The 14,155-nt window shown below is 47.6% G+C and overlaps 1 protein-coding gene across 1 annotated transcript; it reads right to left on the bottom strand.

The window, feature by feature from the left end:
- Window positions 1-2,423: 2,423 nt before the first annotated feature.
- SELENOS (selenoprotein S) lies at window positions 2,424-12,429 on the bottom strand. Its single transcript, XM_035023998.1, has 5 exons — window positions 12,297-12,429; window positions 11,473-11,607; window positions 9,157-9,263; window positions 5,599-5,767; window positions 2,424-3,013 (listed from the first exon to the last, which is right to left on the bottom strand). The coding sequence occupies exons 1-5, from the start codon at window positions 12,370-12,372 to the stop codon at window positions 2,934-2,936; spliced, it is 567 nt and encodes a 188-aa protein (XP_034879889.1). The 5' UTR covers window positions 12,373-12,429; the 3' UTR covers window positions 2,424-2,933.
- Window positions 12,430-14,155: the final 1,726 nt, after the last annotated feature.

Genomic DNA, 14,155 nt, shown 5'->3' with positions numbered 1-14,155 from the left:
TGACCAAGAGTTCCCCAGTTTGAAATCTGATGACCTAGTGAGAGCCTGGTCAGTGTGAAGCAGAGGGTAGGGTGAGAGGCAGAGGACAGGCGGGGACAACTCAAAGTTCGTGCTACAGGGAAGGGCACCAGAGGGAGCCAGGGCTTTGTTTATTCAACATGGCCTTGTTCTGGTTTGCATGCAAAGCATGTGACTATTTGGTGAAGAGCTAGCAGAGATGGCAGAGGGGAAGGCAGAGGAAGGAGAGGCAAGACTGGGGTCCGTGAAGAGGGGACGGGATCCAAATGACTCTCTCTCCCCACGTACAGAGGCAGGTGCACTGGCCACGGATGGAACTCCAGCCACCAGAGTTTCAGCTGATGATTCACATGTACTCACAAGAATCTACTAACATTGCTCCATGACCAGGAAGGACTGGGTCACACATTCATCACTGAACGCTTCTCCCTCCCGTGTCTAGCACAGCAGTTCCCAGCTGCCACCCCAGCTGCAGCCCCTCCGCTGAGGCATGAGGCATGAGGCATGAGGCATGAGGCAGTGTCCTGCCAGTTGCACAAGGCTCTGGCACGGCCCGCTCCCTTCTTCCCCACAGGCCTCAGGTTCTGGCCCCACTTCCTCATCGTTTCAAAAGGAGAGCAAGACTCACCTTCCCTGGCTACCTCCATCCACCCTTCTGGAATGCTTTCTGCCCTAGGTTTGTAGCACACAATTTTCACCCATTAATAGTAATATTAATAATCAATTATTAATATTATATTAATAGTATTAATATCCCACATAACTGTTTCATTAGCCAGATAGCTTCCCACCCTGGTTATCCATAGCCCTTGGCTATTAGGAACACAAGGGTGAAGCCGACCGTGGTGATCAAGGATCAGAATTCAAGCATCGTTTCTTCCATGTGCTCATGACTCACTAATTTCTGGATTTATGGAAAAAATGAGGCTTGAGGGAAGTGAGTCACATCTCAGAGTATACTAAAACATGCCCTTCTACTTCTAAAATGAATCAGAGAGAGCAACTTCACACACATTTTCAGCTACAGAAAATACATGAAGGAAAGAATTATTAAAAAGTTCCTTTATAGCCCACCAGGGAATCTCTCAATGTAAACAACAAATCTGGATGAAATACTTTAATACAAGTCTGAAACCTCCCATGCTGTAAACCTTCTATGCTGGTTAAAAGCCAATCTAGTTAAAAACTGGAAACTGGGATCTCCTAAACCTCACAAGCCCCACCCTTGTTTTCCCTGACCCTCTCTTCTGTCTGGAACCCCTGCGGTCCCCGCACAAAATTAAACTCAAATGTCTCCAGACTCAAATTCTTAGTCTGGATTATTCCAACCTATTTGTAAATACAGTTCTTCAAGTGTCCTGTTTCTGTTCTCTCCAACCTTCCGCAAGGGACTGTAAGTTCCATAGGACCAAACTGTATTTTTTCTTTATATATATCAAGAAGACAACCTCAGAATACTTCAACACATACCAGATACTCAACAAATGTTGAGCTAATTTACATACGAGACTACTCTAGAATACTTTTCTGGCTAATTACTACTATTCTGCAGGTTAATTTAGTTTCTTCTTATGATTTCAACTTGACAGCAGGATCAGTAAACTACAGCACTTAGGCCGAATCCCACCCATGAGCTAAGAATCTTTTGTTTTCAACATTCCTTAAAGAAGTATGCAAACCCTGGATGATAGACATTAAGGAGGGCACGTGATATAATGAGCACTGGGTGTTTTGTAAGACTGATGAATCGGGGCACCTGGGTGGCTCAAATGGTTAAGCATCTGCCTTCGGCTCAGGTCATGATCTCAGGGTCCTGGGATCGAGCCCCACATTGGGCTCCCTGCTCAAGGGGGAGCCTGCTTCTCCCTCTGCCTCTGCCCCTCCACCTGCTTGTGCTTTCTCACTCTATCACATAAATAAAATCTTTAAAAAAAAAATGATGAATCACTTACCTCTACCTCTGAAACTAAATACATTTTATGTTAATTAATTGAAGTAAAAAAAATTTTTTTAAAAAGTATGCAAACCCAACACTATAATCCTGCACAGTCTGTAATATTTACTCTCTGGCCCTGGAGAGTGTACTCCTGATAGAGCCTCTAGACAAGAATGTAACAAATGAGTTACGCTGCGAGAGGAATGACCAACAGGGCCCTCAGAAACCCGGCTGGCCCTCGAGACACCTCTCGAAAGATGTTTGTTTATCCTATTAATTTAGCAACTCAGCTCCGAGCACCCGGTTCTGTGGACAAAACCCAAGGGATCTGACAACTCTGGGACTCACTGTAGCTGTCACTCACCTTGCTCGCCACAGGTGAGAAACAGTGAGTAGGGAAAAGAAGTAGTAATAGGAGGAATTCAAGGTCATAAAGAAGTTTCCTTGAGTTTAATAAAGATGCTAAAAATGGTTTTTGCATTTTTTTTAATGTTTACAGTTTCTTTTTCACAAAGTTCTGTACATAAAAATAAATATACAGAAACAACCCCATCAACTGTCTGCATCAGTAATCCTCGCTGGTGGGCTCACCATTTACAAGGAAGACATCATTCAACGCAACCTGTCACAGAGACTGTCCTACCAGCAAGGACTTCTAACGTGAAGAACCGTCACTGGGTCTGTTTTATCAAGATTGTTAATCACCTGGAGGGCTTTATCTACCAACTAGCAATTACCCCTGCAATCAATGACTGCAGTCACTGGCTTTAGTGAGGTGTGACCGGCTGTCACTACCACCACTGGTGATGTCTACACCCTACTCGGGCTTCAACTGGTAACGATGCAGCGCACTGAAGAGCAGACACAAACCCCGCTCCCCTTGGCTAGTCACTGTGAAAAGTGTGCGTGACGCAATTGAACTGAGGGTTACCGATTCCTCTTGCTAACGTCGAAAGCGACGCTAACAAGACTCTTAGCCTCATCCACCAGATGACGGGCCTCTGCGTCCAGGCCTCCAAGAGCAGGCTCCACCTCCTTCACCAGACAACGGGTTGTAACCTGGGATGAGAGAAAGGAAGCAAACCAGTACTGGGAACATTCTGTAGAAAACATAAAATCGTGAGCCTGACATGCGAAGCACTATGAAGATACGGATTCTACTCTCACAGACCTTTTCATAAAACCTGTCGTTACCACGTGAAAACAATACTTTATTCTGTGATTGCACCTTGAATTACTTTCTGGTGGGAATAAAAGAAGCCATCTAGCTTCTTGGTCTTGATGACTCAGAAACGTAAAAACTCCCCAAAACACACAAGAAATTTGCCCCAAAAAACCTCTCAAGATGGCTGGTTTTAAGCATATGAAGGCTTCTGCTACAGTGCTTAATAAATAAAATGCATACATTCAAATAAGGACTGTGCAAGCTACAGAAAGTAAATTAAAAAAAAAAATCAAAACAGAATGGAACTTGCCCCTTCTGTCAGTCAGACCTGGGTCATGTATGTGCCCTTGCACTCATTCCTAACCTCACCCACTCGTTAGCTTCCCAAAGTTAATGGACATTTGGTGACCAGGTTGAGTGGTCTTTAGGCTTTAGGCCAGCGAGACCTTAACTGAGATGGTTTTGCTGTGGGATCTCTGGGCAATAACTCCCCGTGCCTCAGTTCCTTTATTTGTAAAACCGAGCTAGTCAGAGAGTATCTGCTCAGGATCGCCGGGAACACTGAAAGAGACAATGCACAGAAGCAAGTCATGCATTACATTTTCTACAATGGGGGCGCCCGGGGGGCTCAGTCGTTAAGCGTCTGCCTTCGGTTGGGGTCATGGTCCCAGGGTCCTGGGATTGAGCCCCACATCAGGCTCCCTGCTCCTCAGGAAGCCTGCTTCTCCCTCTCCCACTCCCCCTGCTTGTGTTCCCTCTCTCTTGCTGTCTCTCTCTCTGTCAAATAAATAAAATCTTAAAAACAACATTTTCTACAATGTCCACTCCTCTCCTAAGTATCACTGCTTTGCTCTAAAAAATATCCTTCCAGCAAATTTTTTTTAAAAGATTTATTTACTTTAGAGAGAGAGAGCACATGTGCATGGGGGTGGGGGGGCAGGGCAGAGGGAGAGGGCGAGAGAATCTCAAGCAGACTACCCACTGAGTAAGGAGGCGGATGCAGGGCTCGATTCCACGACTCTGAGATCATGACCTGAGCAGAAACCAAGGGTCGGATGCCTAACCAACCGCGCCACCCAGGTACCCAGAGGGGATGGGGCTCAGCCTTTAAGGGCGGCCCAGCCTGTGTCCGTGCTGCCTTAGAACCCACATTCAGGCCTCCCCGTGGTCCTCCCGGACGCCAGCAGCCTTCCACACCTATGCTTCCGCAGCACCCGCACAGAAGGCCTCTCCTCCAATGGAGAATAAAAGTATTCAGCTGAGAGCTGGCTCCTCCACAAAGTGTTCTGGGACCTCTGCCCCCTCCTCCCTCAGGATTCACGTGAAACTGCTAGCAGATCACAGACATGACTTATTTTCATTTGTGTGTGAGTCATATCTTCCCAAAAGGATGTGAAAGACCTCAAGAATGGGATGGAGGGTGCCTGGGTGGCTCAGCTGGTTGAGCGTCTGCCTTCGGCTCAGATCATGATCCCGGGGTCCTGGGATGGAGCCCCACGTCGGGCTCCCCCTGCTCTACAGGGAGCCTGCTTCTCCCTCTGCCTGCCACTCCCCCTGCTTGTGTGCCCCCCCGTCAAATAAATAAATAAAATCTTTAAAAAAAAAAAAAAAAGAATGGGATGGAGACAGACAGCGACCATATCACCTAGCATGCAGAGGGGTGGGGGTTGCACACAGAAAAAAGCGCTGAATGAACATCTGTCCGTGTCTCCTTGAGAAAGTTATTTGCAAGAAACAAGGTGGCCCTGGCTAAGAGGACAAAAACCACTGTGTTCTAGCCCCGTGACGCTCATCTGAAAGATGGGCAAGCTATCCTTCACCCTGCTTACCACTTCCTTTCCAGGGCCGTGTGGGACTAGGGTGAGCTGCTTAAATCTGAGGGTCATCATGCCAGTTACACACCGGGGCAATGACTGACCTCCCTTTTCAATTTCTTTCTTTCTTTTTTTTTTTTTAAAGATTTTATTTATTTATTTGAGACAGAGAGAATGAGAGAGAGAGAGCACATGAGAGGGGGGAGTGTCAGAGGGAGAAGCAGGCACCCTGCCGAGCAGGGAGCCCGATGCGGGACTCGATCCAGGGACTCCAGGATCATGACCTGAGCCGAAGGCAGTCGCTTAACCAACTGAGCCACCCAGGCGCCCTCCCTTTTCAATTTCTTATTCAGTGTTTATTATTATTATTTTTTTTTACACTGATGGGACACTGAGGCCAAGGAGGTTACAGGCCTCCTGGAAGCAGGACCTACACCCACATCCATGCCCTGGGACACTGGGCAACAAGGGCATTGGGCTCACCAGGTTGGCGACCGCCAGCCATTAAGGGGTGTTTTGCATGTGTTCCTTTTATTTATCTTCATAATCCCAAACTTAGGAATTAGCTTCAATTTATATATAATAAAAGGAAGAAACAGAATCTTATCTTTAAAAGGTAAACCTACCCTGTAACTGCTCGGAATACTTTAGTGTCTGGTACTCACCACCTCCCCGCAGAGGCTTCCTGTCCGATTTTCGTTTTGGCAGGACCGATGAAGTAGAAGGCCCAGGACTGTCTTCTTCGGGAGGCTTTCTTGCAGTTCCTTTGTAACTTTTCCCTTCTTGCATGCTGTCCCACATTTCAATCTTCTGTCTCCTTTTTTGTTCTTCAAGCTGAAAAGAATTGCACGTGTTACAGAATGAATTCATAAGCTACCATTTTTCTCAAAGAAAATGCTAATTCTGATGTTTTTTTCATTTAAAAGTCCTTTAAACCTACGTTTTCTTTAGTTAGTAACACTGCTGTCATCTAGTGCAATGAGTTTAACTCACAGAAACATTTTTTTTTTAGGATTTTATTTATTGGGGCGCCTGCGTGGCTCAGTCAGTTGAGCATCTGCCTTTGGCTCAGGTCATGATCTCAGGGTCCTGGGATTGAGCCCCGCATCAGGCTCCCTGCTCAGCGGGGAGTCAGGTTCTCCCTCTCCTCCCCACTCATGCTCTCTCTCGCAATCTCTGTCTCTCTCTCTCTCAAATAAATCAATCTTAAAAAAAAAAAAAAGGATTTTATTTATTTGGGGGGGTTAGTATGAGCAGGGAGAGGGAGAGGCAAACTCCCCACTAAGCAGGGAGCCAGACTTGGGGCTCAATCCCAGGACCCTGGGATCATGACCTGAGCCGAAGGCAGAGGCTGAAGGCAGACGCTTTACCGTCTGAGCCACCCAGGTGCCCGTGTTTTTGTAAACTATTAAAGAAAGCAAAAAGTGTCACAGAAAAAAGAGTACCAATTCAGTTCTTTGGCAACTTGCCCACAGTAGGGCATTTCTGTAACACGGAAGAACTCTGACTTGGGATGGGTAAGCGTGGCTGGCAGGCCTGCTCTGTTGCCGCGTGGCCGAGCTACCCGAGCAAAGCCGCTTAATCCCTCTGCTCTGCAGACTGTGAGGATCCAACAAGGGCAGATGTGAAAGTGTTTTGAAAGTCAAGTACTACCGGAAACATAAAGGAAAATTAATCTCAGCAGAAAACTGCACAACAATGAGCACCCGAAAAAGCTTGTAAGCATACGGTGAGCAGGCTCCCAAGGCAGGAGGGAGACCCAGTGCACTGGACCTTTGCCTCTGCTTCCTACTCCTCGAAGGGCAACCTGTCTGCCAGCAACCAGGTGCCGTATCTCACATGAGCACAAACCTCCGTGCAGTACGTTTCTCATTCCCCATGGAAGGCAGACCCGAACTGCTGTTCGCTCTGGTGCCAGTTAACTGCGATGTCACTGGGATATGTGAGGAGATGCCTTAGTCAGCACATTTCCAGAAAATTTGTCCACGGGTTTCAGGGTCTGCCGCTGCTAACCCCCAATACCTGGCACCTCGTGCTTCCACTGTCTGCAAGGACAAGAGGCCCAGGACTTGAAGGCTAGTCTATACTCCTAGCTGATAGGCAGAACCCCAGGACATGGAACATGGCGGACAAATCCTGGGACCGCAAACAGGAGAGCTGATTCAGCTGTGGGTTGGGCGGCCTCCATCAGTTGGTTATTATTGCTCTGCTTCTAAGTATAGGAGACAGAACCCCATGTCCTGTAACAATCTTAAAACCGAAAACAGGCTTTTGTCCCTTTCCCAATTTTGGGGGGCTCACACTACAATTTTAAAAAGTGATTTTTTTTTTTAATATTTTATTTATTTATTTGACGGAGAGATAGAGAGAGAGCACATGTAGGCAGAGTGGCAGGCAGAGGGAGAGGGAGAAGCAGGCTCCCCACTGAGCAGGGAGCCAGACGTGGGGCTTGATCCCAGGACCCCAGGATCATGACCTGAGCCGAAGGGAGCCGCTTAACCGACTGAGCTACCCAGGCGCCCCAAAAGTGATCTTTTAAAAAGATTATTTTCAGCTACATCAGCAAACTGCATAAATGAGCAAGCTATTTTACTAACACACACAAAAAACTCAGACCCTGAAGTCATCAATTCTGACATGGAGAAGGAACCCAACTTATTCTATGGCTCTCGGAACAAAGCAGTAATAATTAAATGGTTGGAAATCAGCAAAGAAAAAAACTAAAATAGAATGGCTCAAAAATGGCATCTGTGTATACTATGTTGCCATTTCAATGAAAAAAAATTTTTTTAAAGATTTTATTTATTTATTTGACAGAGAGAGACACAGCGAGAGAGGGAACACAAGCAGGGGGAGTGGGAGAGGGAGAAGCAGGCTTCCCGAAGAGCAGGGAGCCCAATGTGGGGCTCGATCCCAGGACCCCTGGATCAGGACCTGAGCTGCAGGCAGACGCTTAACCGACTGAGCCACCCAGCCGCCCCCAATGAAAAATTTCTATGTGTGTTTATATAAGGATAAATATTTCTAGAAAAATACCTAAAAATCTAAGATGGAATGCTTGGGCAGCAGGAGGTGGAGGAACAAGGAGATCAGGGACTTAATTTTCATGGTACAGATTTTTATAATAATTTTTTTTTTTACTTCGTAGGATTTAAAAAATTAAGTAAGTAACAGCAATGTGGCATTCTAGGTTAGTGATTGCGTTTAGACTGAAAAAATGCAACTGAACAGTGAAGAAGGCTGCTGAGACAGGGTGACCAAGGAGGATGAATGTGTAGAGTAGGTGTGGTCTTATTCTGTCCTTTCCTCCTGGGCTCCAGCCAAGCTGGGGAGACCAACCACGTACTGGATGACCATGCAGAAATCACAACAGCCTCCAGTGATGGCAGAAAGGCACAGGACCTTGGAAACACCAGAGACACAGGCAAAACCAACAGGAAGACCAATTTCTCTGCTGCCTTAAGAGCATGCAGAGGCTTTCTTCTGAGAGGATGAAGAAGGGCCCAGAAACATCTGGATTGAAACTTAAGAGAGCAGAGACTACAACTTGGTTGTTTCAGTTATACAGACTGGGTCAAATCTGGTGGGTGGTCTTGCTCCTGTGAAGAGCAGCATAACCCACCAGATGCTCAGGTCATTTCCAACAGCTGTCCTTGGTTCTTCTTCCCCCCACCCCTCCTACCGCTCCCCAACCAAACCATGTGCCCTTAAAAAATCTTTCAAAATCTCCTGCTCCCCGTCTCACCCTTGGGTTGAGCCCACTGCTGCCCTCCCCCTGGCTCTCCTTCAATCCACTGAAGAACAGCCCCACCAAGTTAGATCATGAGATACACGGCTTGAAACAAACAATGGAGCAAGAAGCTGAACGTGTACTGTGTGTGCCCAGGGGCATGGCAAACGGCACACACAGTTTTGGGTGAGAATACACTGCGAAGAAACCACTGAAAAGCAAAAAGGTAAATAAAAGAACACCTTTTTAAAGGAGTATTTTCCCCATAAACAGTTAAGATATTGCACAAGGAAAGCGTGCGGACTGATACTGAGCTAAGTGGAATCGATTCTGCCATCATTAGTTGTTCCAGTACCTGCCCTAATGGGTGGGGGTGGGGAGGACATGCAGGCAAGCGTGCTTATACACACACACACACACACACACACATTCTTTTACCCACAAAGCAGCAATATATTTAAGACTATGTATTCAAACTAAAACCAGCTCATACCTGTCTTAGTTTTTCCTTATGCTTTTCAACTTGTGCATTTAATTCTTCTTGCATTTTCAAACGAGCAGCTGCTAAAGCCTCCTGTTGTTTAACAACAACATCGGGTTCTAAAATGTCCGGAAAAAATTGGGAGAAAAAAAGAAACTCTTGAGGGTCCATATTATGAGAAGGATACAGAAGTACGGATGTCAGGCAATGCAAAAACGTGTACTTTACGTGAAAATTCTCCTGTTGTGCATAAATACTACTGCTTATGGGGGCAGAAGACTGTCCTACCGCCGTAGTTCTCAGCCCTAGTTAAAGATCCAGGGCACCAGAAATCCCTATTAGAAACAGGCATTTTTGGGCTCCCTCAGCAATTCCAATTCAGAGAGTCTGGCATAGCCCCGTGACAGACATGTAAGTGGTCTGAGGGGCACCCTGAGACTCCATTCCACAACCTGGACATCTAACATCCAGTCTCCAGGCTGACCAGAATTCGAGAAGACAACAAGGGAAGATAAAGTTTTCTGACTATTAGCCACCACGTATTTAGCCCAGATCCATACCACAGAGGTAAAGATCCTTAGGCATTTTGCCCTTGTTTCTACACAAAAGGAAAATCCTTCCAGTTAGCATTAATGCATACTAGCTCCCCAGCTTTATCTACGTTTTATCTGCTTTGTAAAAACAAAGCAGAATTATATAAATATATTGTCACGTTCTCTATCTGCTCATCTATTCCGACCACCATGTTAAGAACCACCACAGGGCAACTACACAGTGGTGTGGCTAATTTTTAAAGAAGAAAACAAAGCAGAACTACATGTTCACATCAGCACTCTCCAAAAGTATAAGCAAGCATCACTACCTACACGGTGGTGGAAAAGGAGCACGTAACTGAATCCACATAAACTGGGCCAAAGTATTGTTGTGCAGGTAGCAACGGGTGTGTGTCTGTGTGTGTGTAGCGGGAGAAATGACTGGAACTCTATCTTTAGAAACAAAACAAAATTACAGTTCCACTTCACAGAAATGTAAATTTTGGTAACGTGTGTTAACTATCGGGTCATTCTTAGAATAAAATCAAGGGTCGATTTTTTTAACCAAATGTTCCTAACAAAATTGTAGAACAGCACAAGATAACACTTTTGACTGCACATTTACTTTTCACAGTGCTTCACGAAAACAATTAAGCCTCTTTAAAAATGTCCAGTCTAGCATCATCTTACAAGCCTACTCTTCAGTTGCAAGGGCGGGTCTCCCCCTGCGAGCACTTCACTCGTAGAGATGGCTTCCCCAGGTGACTAACACTACCACCCTCTTGAAATCCTGCATCTTACGCAAATGTACAACTGTAATTTGTGGTTTGTTGTCATGGGTACAGCCAACAATCAAAAAGACTGACAGAATGGCAGGACCACAGTTTCGTGGGAGAGAGGAGACGTATGTTTGAGTGAAGGACATTTCTTAAGTCTTTCCACTAGTTACTCCTTTTGTGTTACGACATTTGCTTTTCTCCCCAAACTCAGTAAGTGTGCTGAGTCAGAAGAATTATTTGTATTTATTTATTTTTTTTTAATTTTTTTTTACGATTTTATTTATTTATTTGAGAGAGAGAATGAGATAGAGCATTAAAGGGGGGAAGGTCAGAGGGAGAAGCAGACTCCCTGCCGAGCAGGGAGCCCGATGCGGGACTCGATCCCGGGACTCCAGGATCATGAGCTGAGCCGAAGGCAGTCACCCAACCAACTGAGCCACCCAGGCGCCCCCAAGAATGATTTGTATTTAATTGAGCTGCCATTCTCAAAACGCTTGACATTTCTTTTAGATAATCCTCAGAAACTAGTTTCTACCTAACGAAAAGGCTACTGTTTCAGAGGGACTATGTTTTCCAAACAGCCAAGAGTAATTTGAAATCAGATCTGATGAGGAAGTTGTGAAACTCAAAATGTGGTGGATATAAAGAACCAAGGCTGAGTTTCTTGTCACTCGCAATGGTTCTAGAGATTCAACAGGCAGACCCACAAGCATGGAGAAGCGGTCAAGTTTTCCTTTCAATCCATCCTACAAATGAAAAACCATTTCACAAGATACGCAGTGAGTGCTCTACACACCATCGAGCAGGTTTTCCATCTCATTAAAATCTCTGAAATTTAAAAAAAAAAAAAAAAGCTGTTGCACATTCCCCAAAATCAATTCCAGAAGCATAAAATGGCTTTCCTTTCATACAGATCAGAATCATGAACTTCCTACTCTTCCTAACAGACTAACTTTTAAATACTACAAGAAATAGGCGTAAAGCCACTGTCTTCTCTTCTGTTACCAGGCACTAACCCACGGCAGCCGCAGCTCGGTCCAGCTGCCTCTGTCGCAAGGCCCTCAGCCGGGTGGAAAGCTTCTGAAACACCACGTAGAGAAGGATGCAGCTGAAGACGATGTACCAGCCGTAGGTGGCTAGCAGGGAGCCCACTGAAAAGGAGAAAACAGTTCTCAGGAAACTGAGTCGTACCACTACTAGACTTGTCCATCAAATTCAACGAAGGCAAAGGAAGCGTAGCTCCTGCCCTCAAAACCCTCCGGGTCAGCCGCGGAAATGGCCTTCTAAGTAGGCAGTTAAAATAGAAGCGAGCACAATTCGGGGGTCACCGAGAAGGGACTTCTCAACCATCCGGGGAGTTGAGGGGCAAGTCCGGAGGATGGAGGGCGCCGCAAAGCGGGTTTTGATGGGTGAAGGGAAGTTTATCCAACTCAGGAGGGCAGAGGCCTTTCAGACCTCAGGAACTGATAGAAAGGGGTGGCCGGGGGGGCCGACACAGCGCCGGGTATGGAGCGGGAGGGTGACGCGAGGCCTGGAGGAAAATGCCCAGGGCCGAGTGGCCTCAGTCTCCGCAGCCCAGAGGGGCTCGCTTCGCATGAAGTAAAGGATTCACGCAGAAAAGGGCCCGACGGCGCCGCCCGGAGAAGGGCGGCTCCGGGAGGGCCTCCGCGCGCGTTCCAGGCCCTCCTCCCGGGCCTGCGTGCGGCGCCGCCCGGCTGCCGGCCAGGCCTCCCCAGGCCTCCCCAGGCCTCCCCAGGCCTCCCCAGGCCCGGCCGGGCGCGCAGCAGAGGACAACGCACCGAACATGGCGGCGCCCGGGGGAGCTGGCGGTACGACTCACCCGTGACGTGCAGGTAGCGCAACCCCTCTGTCTCCAGGGCCGGCCGCGCGGACAGCAGCTGCCCGTCCCGCTCCATGGCCGCCGCCAAGCCGCGCGGCCAGGCCGAGTCAGCTGGAGTCTTCGCCTTCCGGCCCGCCCCTCCGTACACGTGGCGCGCGCCCGAGACCAGCGACCCGGGGGCCCGGCCAATCGTGACGCGACCCGGCCCTGAGGCTCGGCCAATCACGGCGAGGGCGTGGCCAGCCGGGCGGGGCCGGGAGAGCAGGACCGGGCGGTGGCAGACGGCCCGGGGCCTGCAGCGCGCTGGCTAGGCGGGCGGCGTCGCTGCTGGCGGGGTTGAATCCGTGTGACGGATCTCCGGGCCGACTCCGTCCGGCCTGTTTACTTTTGTACTGATTGCGCACCGAGGTCACGGGGGGTTAGGGGCCGCCTGGAAACAGGATTTGCGCCCACATCCTTGCCCCGGGCCCACTGGGCAACAGAACTCGGCCGGCAGATGAGGGTTGCCGCCAGGGTCCGCCCCCAAGGCGTGCAGATGAAACCCTGGCAGCCTCCTCCTCCAGCTGCCCCGGTTGCATTTCAGGCTAAGACGTCCCGCCGACCCTCACGGTTCTCCTCCCCTCCTGAGCCAAAACCTCTTGGGAAAGAATTAAAGCGGGGGTGCCAACACGTATCGACTCCTACTGGGTGTCACAGGCAGTATCAGTTGTTTATGATAGTTTCCTGGCTGTTTGCTCGCCTGCAAAGCCCTCCTCCACCGCCTCCACTCCTCTCCCATCACTCCGCTCCCGAGCCTACTTTCACCCCCCTACTAGAAATTTGAGCTTGAGTGTTTTTAGAGGAGGCTTTGACGTGAACACACCTAGCTGTGTCTCTAAAGGAGAGCTGAGAATCAGGAATACGGTCGTGAAAAGACAGCTAACGGGATGACGTCAGAGCTTTTCTTCACCTTGAAAATGGGCTCTAGAAATGGGGAAATGGAGGACTCTGGATTTTGTCAATTAAAGCTGTGAAGACAGCCATTGATGAGTTTAGGAGGGAGAAGTTTTAGTCCCTCCTTGTTGTTTTCCTCTCACTTGTAAAAGGTGATGAACCATCACTCTTTGTTTTGAAGTGGTTTCTCCCTCCATCTGGCATCTTGCAGGAACTCGATGTGCTAAAACTGAACTATTTCTTGGGATTATGACTGCAATAGTTGATTTGGGATCAGCTTTAAATACACCTTGTGTATAAGTACTGATAACCTAGTCAAGAGATGGGGGTTGCCCCACTTGTTTGGTTATGCTCTGGACATTAGGTACACTATACTGTAGGAGAGTCACTGTTCACGGAAGCAGTGGGTGAGGACCTCTTTTCCCTTCAGAGCGCTAATATCCTGAAAAGGGATATGGCACAAGTTTCGATTAATGCTTGGGAAGTTCATTTTCTTATAGTAACTTAGTGGTTAAGATTGCTGGTGGCTTGGGTCGGCTAAGAAGGTTTTTAACAGATAGTTCCCTACCCTGACAAAAGGTGTCGGTTCAAGATGTGAAAGTTTCAAGAATGTTGCAGTGAACATCATTTCAGAGCTCCCAGTGAATCCTCCCAGGATTAGGATATTTGGAGTAGCTATGGAGGAAGATCCCACCTCGCAGAGATCCTACCTTACTGTTGCCAGCTTTCAAACCAAGTCAATGAATTGAGTCAACCTGCATATCATAAAAATGCCAAAATGTTGCATGTGGTAAAATGGGGGAGAAGAGTTTGCCTTATTTGCCTGTTTACCCACCCTGCCCTGCAGTGTCTGCAGGCAGGAAGATGGAATAAATTTAACATTCAGTTTCTATCATTTAAACAAAAATAGTGAATAATTCCTGTCA

This window comes from Mirounga leonina, unplaced genomic scaffold (genome assembly GCF_011800145.1).
Source record: "Mirounga leonina isolate KUSES-001 unplaced genomic scaffold, KU_Mleo_1.0 Mir_178, whole genome shotgun sequence".
NCBI lineage: Eukaryota > Metazoa > Chordata > Mammalia > Carnivora > Phocidae > Mirounga > Mirounga leonina.
The sequence above is the reverse complement of the archived record's forward strand: the minus strand, read 5'-3'. Positions and strand labels throughout refer to the sequence as shown.

Excerpts from the sequence above, each read along its gene's own strand:
- SELENOS (XM_035023998.1), bottom strand. The coding sequence starts at position 12,372 with ATGGAGCGGGACGGGCAGCTGCTGTCCGCGCGGCCGGCCCTGGAGACA. Across the intron at positions 9,264-11,472 it reads CCGAGCTGCGGCTGCCGTGG|AACCCGATGTTGTTGTTAAA; the intron begins GTTAGTGCCTGG and ends CGGACATTTTAG. Across the intron at positions 3,014-5,598 it reads GAAGCCTCTGCGGGGAGGTG|GTTACAACCCGTTGTCTGGT; the intron begins GTGAGTACCAGA and ends CTCTCATCCCAG.